The 19757-nt window shown below is 39.2% G+C and overlaps 1 protein-coding gene and 1 long non-coding RNA gene across 3 annotated transcripts; both read left to right on the forward strand.

The window, feature by feature from the left end:
• The first annotated feature begins 514 nt into the window (after positions 1-514).
• Positions 515-1573, forward strand: LOC111597343 (anaphase spindle elongation protein 1-like). The gene has a single exon (XM_023311988.2). The coding sequence runs from the start codon at positions 515-517 to the stop codon at positions 1571-1573; it is 1059 nt and encodes a 352-aa protein (XP_023167756.1).
• A 675-nt stretch (positions 1574-2248) lies between these two features.
• On the forward strand, positions 2249-3748 carry LOC111597280. 2 transcript variants are annotated; one of them, XR_002751307.2, is made up of 3 exons: positions 2249-2431; positions 2501-3624; positions 3700-3748. It is a non-coding gene; the product is annotated as an uncharacterized LOC111597280 (long non-coding RNA). The 2 variants fall into 2 exon arrangements; XR_002751306.2 differs by lacking the exon at positions 3700-3748 and having other exon boundaries at positions 2501-2630; positions 2696-3032.
• The last annotated feature ends 16009 nt before the right edge of the window (positions 3749-19757 follow it).

Consider the following 19757-nt stretch of genomic DNA (forward strand, 5'->3'; position numbering starts at 1 on the left):
TCCTTTTTATTACAGTTAGTCGCTTGGCCACTTTGAATAAAAATTATATTTTTCTATTAGCTGAGCATTATTACCTGCGTTTTATTTTATGGCTGACACTTTACGGTTTAATTGCAGTTGGTGAGTTGTTTTTAATATCAGCTTTTGTGTTTCCGGCTTGACGAATGAAAATCAAGATAAACATAAATTTGTATATGTGAAAGAGAAGGGCACATGGAGACGATAAAGCAGGTTAAACCATTTAAAAACCCTTTATAAACTCTGTTAGGGTTTCGAAATTATCTGATATCTGATATATTTTGTATATTTTATTTTAATATATTCGTTACTTTTTGTGTACTGAGCCCATTGAAAATGCGAATTACGAACTATTAAGTTCTCATAGTAAAAATCGGGTACCGGGCTTGAGCTCTTTTATAATTTTAATATGTCTAATGCACAACATTGACTTATCTTTCAACAGTTTAACTTTTAAAAATTTACAACACATCGTATCGAACGATAACATAGAATAATGGGGGATGCAGATCACAACAAGATAAGTGTTGATACGCTTTGCGAGGTATGGGAAGAGATGCAGCGCACGTTTGAAATGGATATTCGAGTATTACTGGACAAGGCAAAAGAGTTAGCCATGGAGCTCAGCAAGGCTGTAGAGTCGTCCGCGGAGCCGGTTGGCAGGCTGCGATCGCAACAGCAATTCAAGCTCAACTATTTAATGATCCACTTAACAGAGGAGCTGCAGCGGCGAAGTGACAAAGCATGCGCCAAAAGGAGACTGCAGGAGTGGAACAAGTCATTGGATAAGATGCGAAATAAGCTCGCCTCACTATCACAGAGCCTGTCGAAGTTGGGTCTTATCGATGTATTGGCCATGCAAGAATTGTGTGAGCTGCCGGACAATTCGACGCACAACTATGAACTGCTTAGCCAGGCGGTGCAACGCTGCGAAGAAATACGTACGGCGAATCTGTCAGTTCTCATCGATCAAGTACACACGGAGATTAATGAATGGTGTGATCTCACCTTACAATATCCAAGTGTTCGAAATTATCAAAAAGATTGTTGCACCGAAGAACTACTGGATTTACTAGAGGAACAGTTAAAGGAAATTAAGAATTATTACAATTCAAATAAATCTATTTTCGAGATGTACGCCAAACGTGTGAAACTGTGGACACGCATGGAGGCGCTTGAGGAGAAGGCTAAGAAGCCCAATCGCTATCATAATCGAGGTGGCGCTCTGCTGCGGGAGGAGCGAGAGCGCAAGACAATTAGCATCAAGCTACCTAAAATCGAGCAGCAACTTAGGGAATTAGTGCAGGCGTACGAGCAAGGCAATGGACGGCCCTTCCTGGTACAAGGAGAGGAAGTATTGGGACGCATTGCGAACGAATGGGAAGATTATCGAATGGCCAAAGAGCAGAAGACGGCTGCACGAAAAAAGGCAGCATCTGACACCATACTAGAGCCCCTCAACTCAACCTTTTCTAGTCTAATATCGCTTCGCAAGACGACATCGGTTCCATATTTCAATTCATCAATAGGGAGCGTCGGCACTAGGCCAGCCTGACAAGCAGAGAGAGAGCGTTAGGTCGGTCTTAAGTCTAGTTTTTAAGTATATTTGGGTTTTATCAATACAACTTATAAATACAAACATTAATCAGTAAGATAAAAGCCGACACAACACAAATAAATAATAAATTCTTAACATAAAATTTGTCTCGATTTTGATTTACCCATCAAGGACATTGCATCTGCATCGGAAATAGAATTTTTCATCAATTTCAAAATTATTGAATTAAATTTAGGCATTGGCTGTGACAGGGCTTAAAAATATATTCTACTCGAGCTTAGCTCGAGGCATGACAGCCGGCCTCTAATAAGTTTATGTCTTAGGTTAATGTGCGCCCGAAATACACATTGATACCTTCAAAATTGATACCACAGTCCTTAGACTAAGCTGTCACTCAGCCATTTTGACAGGCATTTGGCAATTTCAGTGTTCGCTACTAATCCAGACAAACTCGGCTTAATTACTTGCAAGCAAATTGAACCCATAAATAAAATACGGCAAAGGAATCGCTGAAACGAAAACTTCAACGCCCGACCAATGTGAATTTCTGTGGGGCTTGGAGCACGTGGTACAACAGTCGAAGCTAATGCCCATATTGATAACATAAGCTGCAAAACATATACATATATATTTATATATACATATATATATTGGAGGCAGTTGTATGGGACGCAGAGCAGGTCACTCAATCAACAGTCGAATTGTGGCTCCGAATTGTGCTCAGATAAGTCGTATCGATTCGACTTTTGATTGATATATAAGTTGCTTTTTATACTAAACTGGCCAAAAGCGCACACGCGCTGCTGTGCTGTTTATTTGATTAGGGCACCGCATAAATCCTCGTAAATGAAGTTGGTAAGCTCGCGCGCCTGGCTCAGCGTATCAATTTTAATAAATTTACACATGGTCTGCCATTAATTTTAGTTAATTTGCAATTTTTCATGCCTACCGCATGACATTTAGCACGGCTACCCCCGATCGCCCACGCCCGCCCGTGCATCTGGCCAACATGGTTATCTTTTGCATACGCCAGCCGTACATCAATGACACACAGGTGAGCAGACACTGCCGTAAATATCCACGAAGGCAGGCAATATGTTTACACGCACACGATTTCAGCGCCTGAGCGGTTTTAGGTTTCCGCATTTGGTCTTAGCTCTTGTGATTTGGTACCGCAGCCGCCTCTGCGCTGCAGCCCATTCAATGGATCATAAATTCTCCGATGCGTCGTAATTCTTCAACCGAGCTCTCCGAAACGGGGGCCGGAAGGAGCGACAGCAGCGCCAGGAGCTACAAGTTATTCGGCTTATTGGCGCTTAGCAGAAGCGATTTGGCTAATAGTTGGCAAAACTTTTGCAGTCTGCAGTAAAAGACATTCAACTTCCACTGAGCTAAATATTGAAATTGTCAAAACTTTGCAAGCTGCTTCAATATGCTACTGCTTACTCAACTCAACACGAGAAAAAATAGCGAAAACTTAAAAGCTTCGGCAATTATAACACGGTTCATCCAAGCGCATATTTCGAAACTCCTTTCGGACCATGAAAAGTACAAGATTTTATTTGATTTTTTTTTTGTGAAGGACTCCAATATGATGGCTTGACTAAATTATGTGATTTATATAGTATTGTTTTGGGTCGCTTCCTTAACACAAAAAAAAAAAAAATGGAAAGGAGTGAAGAATGGAAAGTAAACCGAAATTTATGTGTTCGTCGCAACTTTTGCGATTAGTTTTTAGTTGGTTGCGTGTTGCCAAGCTTAATGTGCGGCAGCGTGTTAATAAATTTGCCGCAGGAGGAATCCATAACCAAAAACAGCTCGAGAATAGTTAAAATTTGCGTTGAAGGCGCTTAACTAATTTGAAATTAATTAAGAGCCTGTCACGAGCAGATGAAGGGTGATGAGTGCCAGGGGCGTGGCACGGCACATTCAGCGCGAAGCCATAGCTATTTTACACGCGCCACGTATATGTGTGTGTTAAGTATACGCACTGTACGCCGTTGACGCCATTGACGATGGAAAGAATTTCATCTGCCGGAAATTACCAGGTGAGTCAACAGTTCTGTTTCTTTTTTCTTCACTTTCATATTCTGCGGCTCCATTATCAAGAAAACCTTTTAAAGCGCATAACAATAACGAAAATTTGAAAGAGATAAAAGACGTACGTGGGCCGGCAACGGAAATGATTATATCTCCTTGCGAGCTGGCGCCAGGTGGAGGGCTACCATTGTTGGCAGCAACGTTGTTGTCATTGCGTTCCATTGTTCCATTGCCATGCCAGTGCAATTTTCATTCGGTCGTGTCTGGCCGGAGTCCTCCACTTGCGCCGTTATCAGTGACAAACGGCCAGGTCGTAAACTGTGAGAACGGACCGGAGAAATCAAGCAACACGAGCACAATTTACACATTTAAAATTCAAATAAAGTCATTTGCATGCAGACACAATGAGTAGAGCAGTGGACCAGCCGACAGCTGGACACTGTCGACTGTCGCAACGTACATATGCGACTATTTTGACCGTCTGACCTTTGAAGCGCGGTCCAGGCACCCACCGAAATGGCCGTCTGCTATTTTTGCTTTATATACATTTGTCATCATTAGTCCCCCGGCCTAACAAGACTGTCAAAAAAGGTAGGCAGGATAATGAAACGGCAGCTGTACGACTGTGACTAGACGAGAACCTGCTATCGGACTGGACAGCAACAGGGCGGTATCCTTGTTTTGGGTCAATGCTCAACAAGGGTGGCAAAAACTGTACAATGCTTGAAAAAATGTTCAGAAAAACAAAAAGCTGCAAATTACAGAAAACTCACTGAACTATAAATCACTAAAAACTTTGACCTTTAATTCAAATTAACAAAGCGATTTCACATACGTAGAGTATACATATATCAAATTAAAGCAATTCAGCACATCCAGAGCGAATATTTAATTAATCGAAACGTAACATAAGTGCCACGCAAATATTGAGTCTGATGCGTAAAAATGCATTTAAGCAAATATCAACTACTATTTGTGATGACTTTGCTGACATATTACTGTCCGTAAAGGCCAATTTCAATGATTTATTAACTGACTCCATTGAGATTTTCAACTATTTTGACCATTTTTCATTTCGGTTTGGCTTTCAGCCCGCATGACTTTGGCAAACCGAAAGGCTTTCTGACAATTTCGGCTAGAAAGTAAATATTATTTTTCTACTTCTCTCCATGTGGCACGCACAAAATATGGAAAACTCAGTTAGACTGGCCCAGTGTCGGGGGCCATGTCAAAAAAGTTTTCACTGAGCAGACGTATGTGTGTCTAACACACACACACACACCCACATACAAAACAAGAACAGAACAAAGACACACACACATACACTTACAGCTTGTGCCTGTTTATTCAATCAACAAACAGCAACTTGATAAGAGTGGAACAGGAACTCAGACACAATGCTAAAAGCACATGACAAACGTTAGATGACAGTTGCCATGTTGGAAAATGTCCCAACTACACATACGACTGTATTGGTGTGTGTGTGTGTGTGTCTGCGGGTACGAGAGTTTTTTTACATTTGTGCCAGGTGTCTTGTCAAGTCTCCAAAAAGTTTTTCTGCCATTTAAATCATGTCAGTTTATCTAAGCAACACCTAACAATCCACCCTCGGCAACAGTTGCCACGCCTACAGCAACGCCCCACATAGGCCCCTTTTTATATTGTGGCCACAACATTTTCCGCTGTTTTTGGCATCTTGTCAAGTTTACCATCAGTGCGCAACATTCTCCTTGTTCGCTTTGCCTGACTTGCAATTTCCATTGCGTGCAGAGCGGACATAAAACATTTTATCCTCCAACTTTTATTTCTATACAAAGTGTGCTTAGTAGTTGCTTTTCATACAACTGCAGTTGGTCATTTCGATTTTGTTGGCTATCGCATATAGAGTGAATTTTTTAGAGTCTGTCTTTTACAATGATATCCAAAGGCTTTTATGATTTGGATGCCTAGAAGCGCGGTCAGGTTTTTAAATTTAAATAAATGCCAACGCGAAAAACTAAATAATAATAATTTCCACTGTCCGCTCAAATAATACACAGCATAGTCAATTATTTTAATTGGAAAGCGCACTGCAAAGGATATTAAATATTTAACATTTTCGCAACTGGTAACTGGCGAGCGCAATGCATTGATCAACAATTGCTAATTAAACAGAATCAGTTAATTACTCAGTTCACAATATGTACATTTGTGCTGCTGATGTTTGTTAAATTAATTTCAAAGTTGGCACTGTAATTAAACAATAAATATGACCATGTTAAATGTTGTAAATACAAATGAAAGCTCGCAGAACTGTCAGCACTCAGAGAGAACTATTGCTAGCTGCAACAGAACAGATGAGACAGGACAGCAATCAACTGACAAATGTTTGTGTGACAAATGTGTTTGTGTGCGGTTGTGTGTGTGTGCGAGAAGACACACTCACTTGCATTTAAAATTAATTATACGCCGAGTGTGGCAGCCAACAGCTATGCGTCATTCAGTTAAGCGCCTCATTTGCTGACCCTGCACTGCCCGACAGCGCAGCAGCTAAGAAATGCAGACAGCCAGCTGGAAAAATGCATGACTACATTTTAAATTCACTTTAGTATCTAATTAATGAGAGCTGAGACTTCATTTGCTTTGTTTTATGGTCACTTGCGTGCCTCTTGTTCCTTGCTCTAGATTTATAGATGCATTTAATCAGCTCATAAATTGCTCTCGCCATTCTGTTACTATTATTCGAAATCAACTCTGATTCTCAGTTATGTTACACCAACGCACTTACTCATTTCGCTTATCTTTATCCTTGAGCAAAGTTGACTGCGAGCAAATTTAAAAAAGAGTTTGTCAAACCTTTATTCATCTGTGCAGGATAATTATGTGTACTTCTTTTAAATACAAACACAAGCTGCCAGCATTAAGTTGAAGACATTAATTCAACATTATGCAGCCAGACATGATGTGCGCACATCAACTGCACTGAGCCATGGACATATATCACATAAGAGTTACTCCTACGCAGCTGAGCTCAGACAGTTCATGATGCTGCAGCTCAATCCATTTAAACATTGTGTAACTTTTAGGAAACTTTATACTGTTTTTTTTTTGCTAATGATGTAAAACTTATATATGATATGCGTAACTGTGTGGGTTCTATCCAGGGCTGCTCAACTAGAATTTACCCTGATTTCTTTAACTCTACCATTATCAGCTCGTTATACGATTTTCTGTCCATGACATTTTTAATATATCATTATCATTAACATTATGATGATGTTCATAATTATCATGATTAACATCATAAAGCTTATTATTTTTATTATTAGATATTTATATAAATATTTTATTTATATTTATTACTTAACAAACATTTAAGTAGAGCACCGCACTGCGACTGGCTAGCAGTTTGCCTATTTATAGCTGCAACAATTTTACCCAAGCATAAACTCATGCATTTTTTAGAACTAGTTTTAGTTCTCACAATAACAAGACTGAGAGAATGAATGAAGCGAGAGATGGGCATGCATGGGTAGACCAAATATTACACAACATTTGATATATTTGTCCCAACAATCGATATACCCCTTTACTAATTTAAATGATTACAGGATATAAGCATTCTACATATAAATATATAACACAAGGGCTGTGGCATTTGTGATTTGACCCCGCAAGGAAATTGAAAGCATATCGAAAACTCAGCCACGCGGTCAATGTGGCAAAACAGCGCAAACAAAAGTTTTTTTTTGGTTTCTCTCATTTTTTTTGGGTTGATTTTTGTGTGTGGGGCCATAAAATAGAAATTAGTTGCAATTGGAGTTTGCGTTTTGCTTTTGGTTTTATGGTTTTGTTGCGGTCGATTTTTCACTGACCATCGTCATGTAGTTGCAGCTGCTGCCCCAAACAAACCGTGTCCGTTGCCCCAGTGCCAGTTTTTAGTCCAGCTGTCCTGTCTGCCCAGCTTGCATTTCCGCTTTGGATTGCCGGAGGGCAAACTATTTGGCTGCCTTGAAACTACAATTTCACATTCTAATTTACAATTTTTCTATGGCATAGCGGCAGACAGCAGATCGGGGCATCAGTTGTTGTCCAAAAAGTTGAGCTGCCCCACACATATGCATTTATATATATATATATTTCAGTTGATTTCTGGTTTGCTGACTCTGTTCAATTTTATAACTTTAATATGCAGGCCGGAAATGCGAGTTAATCGAACAGGAAGAGGAAGTGCCATCTAATGTTTGCTGGCAATTTCATTTGTGTTCTAGCATATTGATTTAATTGTAATTAAAGATGGAACTCAAAGCTCATACGATTCGTTTAGAAATTCGATGCAAAATGGGGCTAGCATTTGTAATTTGATGACAAATTGATTTAGCTTCAAGTCGAAACGCATTTCCGACTTAATTGATGTTATTATCGATAATTGATTGGCATCCATTGATGCGGACATTTCTATTCAAGCTAATTATCAAAATTAAAAGCAATTTTAATCGCTGTGCCCGAAATCCATTTAAGCAAATTGCCGACTAATTCAACAGTTATGGTCGCTTGCAACATTATGTTACTTAACGCACATTGCGTATACGAATTGTTGTCATTTTCATGAAAATCATTTTTAAATCTGTTTTCAGCATACGCTTGCATTGCGCTATTGTTCATAGCTCATGGAATTTTTAGCAACTTTTTTAATTTATTCTCCCATGTAATACTGTCGAATAAGTCGTGCAATAAATCAATAAATATCCCTTGGTTGTTTTGATGACTTTTTGTCGGCCAAAAACTATAATAAAAACTTTTGTTGACCGCATTATAAATATGGGCTCACATGACAATCAATAAAATCAAACAAATATTTTTTACGCCATTCCAAATTGACACAAACAACAAATCAAAAAGCGCGTCCATCAATATAACATTTGCCGCACACTGCCATCGACAAATATATAAACTTTGCCCAAAAGCCAAATACAAGTGCCACACGAGACACTTGACTGCTTCCAAAAATATGCAATTGTTTTCCTATATATATATTTTTTTTAGCAATTTTGCCTGGTACGGTTCGTCGCAATTTGTAGGACATCATTTTTGGATTTTTTTTTTTTGGGTCAGCAAAATGGAATGACAAATGCTGTGGGCATATGTGCGATAAATATAATATTTTTGGTGTTTTTGCGTCATTTTGCGTTTATCTGCTGTTATTTTTATTGGTAATATGAACCTGTGTTAACGGTTTTTTTCGACTCCATGACCTGACAACTGACAGGTGGATGGTCCGCTTGGTTATTTCAATTAGTCTTATCACTTTTCATGGCATTACATGGCAATGTATTGTACCACGTAAACCCTAAATACGTATTTAAAACTCATTAATTGACAACTTTATAAGCCATTTACTGAATACGCTATAGGTTTGTCTGACACTGTGAGCTTTTGTCGTGCGGATTGCAGAGATATTGAACGCTTCAACTTATTTTTATTGATTGAAATTCAATTCGAACCTCGGCGGCCTCCAGGGTATAACACTGTGAAGCACACGACACTGTCTTCCCTTTTTTTGCGCAGTCCTGCAATATTTCAATGATTTTCAAACGCGACAAATTGATTTATGTATCTATTAATTGGTCCAATTTATTTAAAGGTACTGAAATAAACATATTTCGTTTTTATGATTCAGAGTTTCAATTTTTAAAAATAAATAGCCTTTTTATATATTAAATCTCGATTTAATATGCCGCTCAATTAAATATTTAAAGCGCAACCAATCACTTTAGAAACACTTTGTGGCCAGCGGATAAATCCCTGAAATGTTTTGGCTGAATTTAAAAAAAAAATAAAGTAACTATTTTTCTAATTTTTGTTTGACAACGTAAATAAAAGGGGAAAAAACGAAAGCTTTTATCTTGTTGTGATATCATTCATTTCCAAGCGGAAATCAGCTTAAAATATTTGCAAAAATACGTGGATTTATGTATTTATATAAACGATTGCATGGTTAGACTTAAATATGGGGTTTCCACTGCAAGCGCAATAAATAAAATATAAAAAAAAAAACTCTCCTGTGTATACTAAAAATGCGCTTAAAAGCTTAGAGCAAACTCAGCCAACGTTTTTTATACATTTTGTGTGTGTCTTTTTTGTAGTTTGCCAGCATATTGACGACACGTATTTCAATGACTAAAGCAAACTATAACGAAGCATTGTTTTTGCCAAACTGCGCTTAAGCGCATTTAATGTGACCATGGTACAATGTATGTGCATAGCTCTAAAAGAGATTAGCTAAGAGTCGAGTTGTTGTTCTACTTAAATAAGGCCAGCTACGAGCTGCCCCGGTTTTCATTAAGAAGTCAACTGAAATGATTGAAGCAAAACTTAATAAGAGTGCAATCCGTATTTAATATCACTTGTAATCTGGCCTGCTAATAGCCGAAGCTTGTTTAATCTTTTGTCTGGTTTCACAAATTGCAACTTTGTCCAACTTGATAAAATCAATATTTTATGTATTAGTACAGCTGGAATGGCGCATGTAATTGAATTCAAATGTTTAAGCATTATTTTCTGCCCATTAGCTCATTTTACAAACAGTTTCAATTGCAAATTGTTTGTTCTATTTTCCACAACCGCCTCGAGGAAGTGGAAATTGTGCTTATTAATGTGCTGTGAGGAAAACACAGGACAGAAAATAGACAAACGGACTGAGCAGCATAACGAATACTGTACATTCTTTCTTGAGACACAAATACAATATTGGACTTAATTCGTATTTTGTTTAACGAGATTTCACATCTTCAAAGGCCATAATTATGCTTAAATTATGTGAAATATATTTGCATGCTGCAGCCTTTTATAGCCCTTGCTGCACATTTGAGATGAGAGAAACGTTTGATGCTGCAAATTTAATATTGCGACGCACACCCACGCGTTTGCACATACATAAATTCCCTTCGTTTACGTTGTTTATTTAACTCATTTACCTTGTTGACTTTCATGCGCGTAATTTGTATGTCAACAAGCCGTATGTGGGGGCTTCCCACTTCCACTTCCACTTCCACTTCAGCTCTGCTCGTTTTTTAGTGCGCCAACTAAGCACTTTTTAATGAATAAGCCAGCGAATTACCTGGGTGTGGTTAACAGCTAAAACACACTCATTTGGCTAGTGGCAGAGGTCAAGTGCTCAGCGATCAATATGCGACTACGCTCTTTAGACATTGTAATATATACCATCTTTACTGCAGACTTTAAGGTGAATTGTTTTTATGTTGACTTATCTGCTGCGTATGTCTGCCTGTGTGTGTGTGTGTGTGTGTGAGCGCAGCTGTTGCTAGCATGCTGTTGGTGCTGTTGTCTTTCATATACTTCCTTCTGCCATATGTGTCGCATAATAATTAGAAATTTAATTGGATTTGAAAGAAAATGAAATTTTAATGTGTTGGCTATGCAATTACATTAAAAACAAGCAACACACACACGTACACACCCACTCACACACACATATGGCATAGAAAGTACATGAATAATCAAGCAGTCACCGAGCACAGGTGTAAAGAAAAGAAAAGATAAATGGAAAAAGTGAGTATGCCAAACAAGTACAACTTACACTAATTAGCTACGAACTAATTTTAATATATTGCGTATGCGACACATCTTTCAGTGGCATATCAAAAAGCTTACGGGCTTTGAGCTTTGACAACGGAATCGCGTAGGTGACAAATTTCTACTCAAAATATATGCCAACAATTGGCTATGTGGTTATTGAATTACACCTGGGAGTAAAGTTGTATGCAAATGCAAATGCGCGAATTATATGAAATTCAACTGCTGAACGGAGCGACACCCTGTATCAAGCATCCGCATCTATTCTACTTGTAATTTGAGACCAGTAATTAAAGTCACTCGAATCAACAATTACGCTCGTGAATTGTTGCGCTGGGTGATAATACTGAGAAACGTTTGCTACATCGCTGTGGATACATTTCTATGTGGGGCAACTGCTGAACCAACAACAATTAGGCACAGCGCCATTTTGTGCCAACAGGAAATTCAACGGAAAATGTGAAGAGGCGCAAAATCAAAGCACGCACAAAATTATAATTATTTCATGTGTGGAATATGTGTGGCATACATAAACTGGAAACCACGCAACCAAAGCCGAGGGGCAAACGTACAGTTTGCGAGAAGCGCAACACAGTTAAATAAACAGAGCGTTTCAATAAGTTTTGAAATTGTGAAAGAAATCAAAAATTGATTGAATTAAAAATTAATTTACATTTTTAATTATTCTTTTAAAATTGTGCCGAAACTTTTGAAGTAAAGTCTAGGAGCAGCCCCTCTTAAAAGTCTGAATTTAATTTCATGAAAATTAACAGAGTGTGTCGCATTTGTGTTTTACATAATGCAGGTTAAACATGAGAGAACGGGAAGGGACTCGCATTGGCGTAGATGTGCGAATACATTTTTACAGCTAACGCACATGCATACAAATAAAGATATATATGTGTGTATACGTGTATACATATATATGGTAATCATCTATCAAATATTACGTTGTGGTAGTCGTAGGTAGCCCCGTGCCGCATCCACATGGATTTATATGGACGCTTATTTTAATTGTTGCTTTTGCTTTTGATATGCAAAATTGTGCACAGTTTATTATCTACGGTACGCAGGTTCTTTTATCCTTGGTCCAGTTTTTGGGTTTTTGTGTTTTTGTGTTTTCCGTGGCTCGTTGACAAAATTGAAATATAATTTTCCGCAGTTTAGACAGCACATAATAAAAATGCATTTGGCGAGCCATTAAAACGGTTCTAAATTTTAATTAAAATTGCGCATACGCCACGTGAGCTATTATCCAATGTGCGCAAAAGCATTTCACGTGACAAGCACATTCATGAATATAAAACGCGCAATAAACAGCCCCAAACTATCTCCGTCTGTAGCCAAAGCACAACAATGGCCCAATGCAAAATAATACAAAATTTCTTATACCTAATTTTAAATGAAGAGCCCAAAGGTAAACGAACACAACAGTGCTTAAAGCAACTTTAAAAGCCAACCAGAGAATGAACCCACAAATGAAAATACATCATTTGCATTGTATTACAACTCTGCAAACTCTGAATGGCAGCGGGATGATAAATCCCGAAGCGAGCTGCGCTCAACAAAATATGACCACAAGCAGGCAAAGAGGGCAAAGCCACGACCTCTGATTGCGTTGCATTCAAACAAATTTTTTAAATCAAAATGAGCCAAATAATAAATAATTAACTTCAACAATAAATCGTTGCTTAAAGCAGTTGCAAATATTTTCATAATTATATGCCCGATTAATTAATCGAGGCTAGGCTGCAAAAAATGGCAAGACAAATATTTGCATGATTCAATAAGCATGAATTATGTTAATTATTCTATGAAAGTCAATGAATTATTGAAATCACAAAACAAACTTTAACGTGAAAAACAGCTGCAACATTTGACATTTTCCCGTCGTCATTTGACCACTTTGTGCTGCCGCTGTGACTGCTGAAAATTCAGCTAAATATTAATAACTGACAGCGGGAAACTCGGAGCCACATTAACGGACTACAAAATGCTGACAAAAACAAAAAAAAAAAAAGAAAAACAGAAATAGAAAGGATTCCAATGGCAGCTTTGGACTTCATTGTTGAACTCGCAGCTGCGTTGACTTTTCCATGCACAGAATTACAGGAATTGTTGTTTGAGCTGGCTGATGCCGTGCTGTACGGCTGCATCTATCTCGGATTTTCCAGCTACACAGGACAATTGTGGCTGGCTGTATTATCTAGCGCTTTTGCCGCCCAGGCGTGCTGCTGCCGCTGCTGCTGCGGCTGCTGATGCTGCAATTGTGTCCTTGTACTCGTCGCTATAGAGACGTATTTGATATCTGTGTGGCTGTATCTGTTGCTAAATATGCATCTAGAGTTGCTCAATTGTTTGCCTTGTGAATGGTCGGCTGGGTGTTGTCTCTGCTCTTGGCCTGCTTGGTTAGCTCTCGTTCTATGAATTTGCGCATCACGTGGCACTAACAAAACAAATGGCAACTGTCTGCGCTTGGACGATCATCATCGTAGCCTTCATTATCACTGTAATCATAATCATCTGCTGATGACGGGCTGAAGCTGCTTTTACTGTTCTTGTTGTTGGCCTGTTTTGTTGTCTTTTCGTTGCTTAATTAAAAAGTCATCATAACTCTTGTTGCAGCTGCCTTCGACTTGCGACTTTGTTATAATTTTCTAAAGCTAATAAAATTGCTTTGTAGCTAAAAATGGAAATAAAGCATTTTAAGTGCTCAGCGCTTATCGCAGAAGCAGTATTCAAAAATTTGTGCTCAATGCAACGGGCCTCAATTTTCGGAGGCCGCTCACTCCTTGCCGTTTCGGCCAACAAGTTAAAGTACTTGTTGAAAATTTTATGACATTTTAAAACTTGAAGAAGGGCCTCCAATGGCAACGCAGCAGCCAGTTCCGAGGCCATTAAAATGTTATAAAGCTACATTTAAGCACTTAACTTGATATCTTTCAATCTCTTCAACTTAGTCTATACATAAAATGCTGAACAAGTCTAAGCCGGGCCAAAAAAGTTATTATAACAATGCGGGCAAAACAACAAAGATAAATATCAAGCATAGAATCGCTTGTTTGCATTTTTTGGGCATAAAAGTTAACAATTAACTGACATCCAGCCTCTTCAAGCAGCCAAATAAAGGGATCCCTGACCCAAAAAAAAAAAACAAAACAAAAAAAAACGAAAATTAAATTGCTCAATTGGTTGCATGCGAAAGAAAATCATAAATTTCCCCGGGATAATGTTTATTTAGTCTGCAGCACAACATTTGGTCTACAAAGAATAGCTATAAGAACGTCTGAGTCAACGCCGAAATTAGACTTTTCAGACGGGATTTACTTAAGACTTTGAAAAATAGACATCAAATTTAGTTTCCTTGCTAAGAATTATAAACAATGTGCTCTAGATAAGGAATATAAAAATAGAATATAAATAAAATATATTAATAAGAATTTAGTATGCAATTTGTCAGTTCACATTAAGTTAGTAGCTTAAGCTACTTAAGCTACAATTGCAAAAGCTTTAGCTTGAATCAGATATTTTTGAACTACTATTTCAGCAATGTTGTTTTTAAAGTGTTTTTCATGTACTCTACGAGGTGCTGACGAGTTTATCATTTTTTTTTGTGTCATGTGTAGCTCAAATGCAAGTTGAAATTGAGTTTTAAGTATGAGTGAAAAGTTTTGGGTAGCTCGCTCGTTTTTATTCTCCCTTATATTAATATGAAAAATTTGTGCAGAAATTGAATGTAAGCTACAGCGCCACAGTCAGCCCGCATTGTTGCATTGCATTCAAAGTTTTTGAGTCATGTGGCGCCTGCAGGTATGCAACACGCAACGTGCAACATGCGCACACTGCGCCCACATGGCGTTTGCGTAATAATATTTCAAAGAGAGCGCTGCGAATTTTGCATAATTTCAACTTATAAACTTTTACGTGTGAGGGAGAAGCTGAGAGGGCGCAAAGGGCGCAAGGAGCGCTCGCGTGTGCCACAAACAGAAAATTAAATTTTATCAACTAATTTTAATAAAAAACAACTTCAAACAAACAAATTAGAAACACGAGGTCTGAGTGGAGCAGCGTGTGGTAGAGGGATAAAATTCCTTTAAAGCTGAGCAGCGCTTCATCGAAAAACATTTGGCACTTGAGCAGCTTTCGACATTGCCTTTGTTCAGCTCAACTTGACTTTTGCTTTTGCCGCCACTGCCACATGTTGAGTGGCGGAAAATTGTGTCACAGCTTAGCCAGCGGGTGGGCGACAGTGGTGCTGGTTCTGCTACACTTTCTGGCTGGTGCTGGTGGTTAGAATGTCACGCGTAGCATAAAATTTGCATAAATTAAAGAGCGCAAGCTCAGCAATGGCGGCTCAGAAAAATACTTATAAGCAAAAAGCCAATAAGTTGTTTAATTTTGCGTAACAATTTTATAGCTACTTGTTGCACCTCCTACATCTCCGTCGCTGCCTGTCAATTGACTGCTGTATCCAAATGTGTGGCAAGAGTTGAAGTGCCCGACTACAGATTACAATCAGCAAGTAAAAGTATTTTCTTCCATTTTCCGCTCGATGAATTCATTTTATTATTATTGAAATAAAACGAATAATAAATGCAAATATTTATATTGTTTAACCTTATGGCTGACACAATTAAATTATCAAAGTTCAATCTATCGATGGTAATTGAAATGTATTTTGCTTTCTTCAAAAACTCAATATACATAGTTTTCAAATTGAACATAGTTTATTTTCCCTACTACAAGCTCTATTCATGCTCACATTACAAAGCAAACACTCAACTTTTATTGTATAGACACACACACACACACAAAAACAAACACACACACACACACAAACGCCCTCGCCTCTAGGAAGAACTTTATCTGCATTTTCACTTGCGTGGCAGAAAAAATGAAGCAAGTAAAAACCGAAAACCGCACAGAATATTTTTCTTACATTTTTATTTTTACTATTTTATTTTTTTTTTTTTGCACATTAAGCGTTTTTTCCCCACAGCATAATATAATATTTAAAAAGCAACAGCCAAAATCAAATGAGCATGAGAGCGTCCAAAAAAAGGGCAACAGCCAGCAAAAAGTAAGCGCAGTGCATAAAAGAATTGGAGAAATAAGATTTTTGCTGAGATTTGACTGCTTCATTAAATGCTCCAGCACATGGCACAGAAATGGAAACGCGCTGCGTTCGCACAAGCGGAAAGAGTTGAGAGTTAGGGCTGCCTCATGAATATGTGCGTTGACTATGCCCAGATATCCTGTGCGAGTAACGATTAAATCAATCCTTCCTGTCGTAACAGCGCAACAAAATGTTAAACTAACGTTTTAATTTTTTTTGTTTAATGTTTTTTTTCTCATCCACTAACTGCTAAATAAGCCCCGGGCTACTGCCAACTGCCAACTGACGCAAAGTTGTACAACTCGCTCCTGGGCCCAACGTCGTTCTACTCGCCGCCCGCTGCGACTCTTCCAGTGCCTGTGCCCGAAAGCGCTGCGAAGCGGAAATGTCAATGCAGCGGCACTTGCACTTCCGTTGCCTACTTTTGTGCGTCGGCAACGCCGTCACCAAACTTTGCCTGCGCCTCAACTTTTTGTTCTAGCGCGCTCAGCCTGCTGACGTTAACACAAAATGGAAACAAATGGCAGCCGTCGTCATCGTCGTCGCTGCAGCACTCCCCCGGGGGGTGGCTCCACACAAAACTTCGATTATGATAAATGTGAGTATGTAAGCGAGTGTGTGTGTGTGTGTGTGCGTGTGTATGTGGCACACACAGCTAAAACAAAAAAGGCGGCATCTGGAGAAATGCACGCCGAGAAGCTTCCCTGCGAAAAAGCCACGAGTGATATATTAGTTTTACTTGAAAAGGATATAAGCCATTGTCGCTTGGGTGTTGCCAGGGGATAAACTTGATGCTCATGTATGTAAGTTTTAATTTTAGCAAAAAATAAATAATATAGTGAATTGACGTTAAGTGAACGTGACACAGTAAGAAGCCTTAGTAGCAATCGGAAATAAATGTATATGAAATATCATCATAAATAAATTTCATAAACACCCCATGACTCTGCTCCGTTACAGAGAATTCAAATTACACCAAAGTGCTGTTTGCCAATACAAGTTTTTAAAATTGTCAACGACGCTTTTTACGCGTCATCAATTTCCGTTTATTTAGTAGCCATTGGGGCGTTGTCGCATGTGTTTGGTAGAGAGTAGTTTTCTTAGAAATTGACCGGCAGCTGTCTTTTGTTTGTAGGCCATAAATTTGCTCTTAGTGACAACACTGTGGGGTCGACAGTCCTGTCAGCTATGCAAGACGCGCATAAATTACAAGGGCAAGGGTGCGCCGTGGTCTGGGCGGACATTTTATTGTATCAGACTCAGAAATGGCATCAGAAAGCTCGTTGTGCAATTGCCGCATACTTAAGGTAATCTCGTAGAGCGTTGTGCTTACTTCTAATGGCCATTCATCAGCTCGTTGAATGCAAACGGCAAATAAATGGCAGCCCTGACCAAAGCAAAGGAACAGAGCATAACAGGGCAGACCAGGCCAACAACAATGGGGCTGACCAGCCAGCAATTGTCATACAAAACTGTCGACTCGAGTCCACTTGCCGAAGTAACAGTAACAGACAGCCAGACAAAGAGAGAGGCAAAGAATAAAAAGAGAGAGACAGTGAAAGAGAGAGAGAGAGTCAGAGCAGTAGAGATCGAAGGCCAGGGGCACTGCGGGTCGCGGTCGGTAATTGCAACTATAGCTGCACACTTAGCGCTATTTTACTTTAATGCGACTTTCTTTGCAATTTTCAAATGCCATTGTGCCTTTGTGCTGGATAAATGTTTTGAAAACTATTTCCATTTGCAACAAAATGCGTGTCAATAGCAAGCAGCTATGCGAGCTTAAAGGATTTGCCAGAAGTACACTGACAAATACTTAACATAAGTCTGTTAAATGCAGTTCTGCTACTCTTTCGACTTGAACTTCAACAAAACTTAGCCATGCGTTGGTAATTAAGCAGTAAATATATATTATAAAGAGCCTTGACACTTATCTAGTAAGCAGCTCATTTCACTCGACAGGAGACAGCATTTCTGTGCTCAGTTCCTAAGCCCAATAATGAAGTAATTATATACCAGTATACTTCATAGTTGCGATGCCCAAAGTTATTTAATTGAAGCCCTATTAAATATAATTGCTGAGTAACGTGAAGAGAATTAAGTGCCCAATGAAACAGAAATAAATATTTGTCAGTAATACAAATAAAACTAAAAAATGATATGGGATATCGTATACTTAAATCCTGTTTATCATATATTTTCAATTTATTTCCTTACTTCTACCAAGCCTATTAACGCCAAAGTTTATTGAAAGTAATAGGATTTTTTGAACCATATTGTGCCAATCAGTAGTTGCAAGTTACGAGCAAATATGGCAATCTGAAACGTAAAAAGTCTCAATTTCAGAGTATCAAAACCGTATGGGTCTGCCAAGAAATGGCCACATGCCGCTGGCTTAGCGCCAGTTGCTCTAACAAGTTTAGCCACTTTTTGATGGCCATAATTCAAATTAGGCCGCCAACCGTCCATGGCTGGGGTGACGATGGCGCGCTTTGAACGCGATGGTCATCTGACAAATAGGCCGGACAGAAGTCGCCTTTAAGCGTACTTTAAGTTGGCCGAAATTGGGTCGCAGATTGCCTGAGACAATGGACAACGCATCCTCGCAGCGGTTACGACTGCGGCCGAAACAGCGGAAACGGAAGCGAGCAATGGCGAGCGCGGCCTAATGTTCGGTGGGCGTTAGTTGATGGGCGCATGGCCGAGTGGGTGGCTGGGCGGTTGGATAAATGGCTGGCACTGGGCGGCGGTAACGGAAGCTTTCAATTTCAAGCTGCAATGCAAAAGGAGCCACGACAGCCTCGGACTGCAGCTCAAAGCAGAAAAAGTAATTTATTTCGTATTGCGGTTTTTAACCACATTTTCCACTTTGTACAGCAGCAACGACAGTCAAAAAAGGCAGCACCAGCAGAAGCAGTTGCAGTAGCAGTAGCTCCAGCTCCAGCAATAGCCAAGACTATATTCTGTCTATGCCAACGCCAAGCGTACCCTCCACGGCTCCATGACTATAATATAAATTTGCTTTACTCTGCACTGCCGCCCTGTCTGTATAGCTCGATAAAAAAGGCTCAAATGCGGTTCCGCTTTTCCTTTTGCCCTTTTTCAGCACATTTTCTTGCCATTTTTTGCTGCTCACGAAAAATTTCATCGTTTAAATTGCATTTGACCCAAAAAGTATACTAAGTGCGAAGTGTTTTCTATTTCGTTTTGTTTTCATCTCCTTTTCACCTGAACAAAGCGCCAACTAACTTCAAGTTGAAGTTATGAGCGACAAGTGTGCGAATGCGACTTCCGGAAGAACTGGCCGTGCTAGCGTTTGCCATGTGGCTTCCGGTCCGGGCAAGATATACTTCTTGATGTCTACTATTTGGTATGCAAGGCGCAGACGAGAAGAGTTATTCATTGGGAAACTCTAGCAGAACAGTTGGCCAGCATTAATAGACACGCACAGAG

The sequence above is a fragment of the Drosophila hydei genome, unplaced genomic scaffold (assembly GCF_003285905.1).
Source record: "Drosophila hydei strain 15085-1641.00,03,60 unplaced genomic scaffold, DhydRS2 tig00000001-arrow-pilon, whole genome shotgun sequence".
In the NCBI taxonomy this organism is placed as follows: Eukaryota; Metazoa; Arthropoda; class Insecta; order Diptera; family Drosophilidae; genus Drosophila; species Drosophila hydei.

Bases quoted from the DNA above. Each gene is read 5' to 3' on its own strand.
- LOC111597343 (XM_023311988.2), top strand. From the start codon at position 515: ATGGGGGATGCAGATCACAACAAGATAAGTGTTGATACGCTTTGCGAG.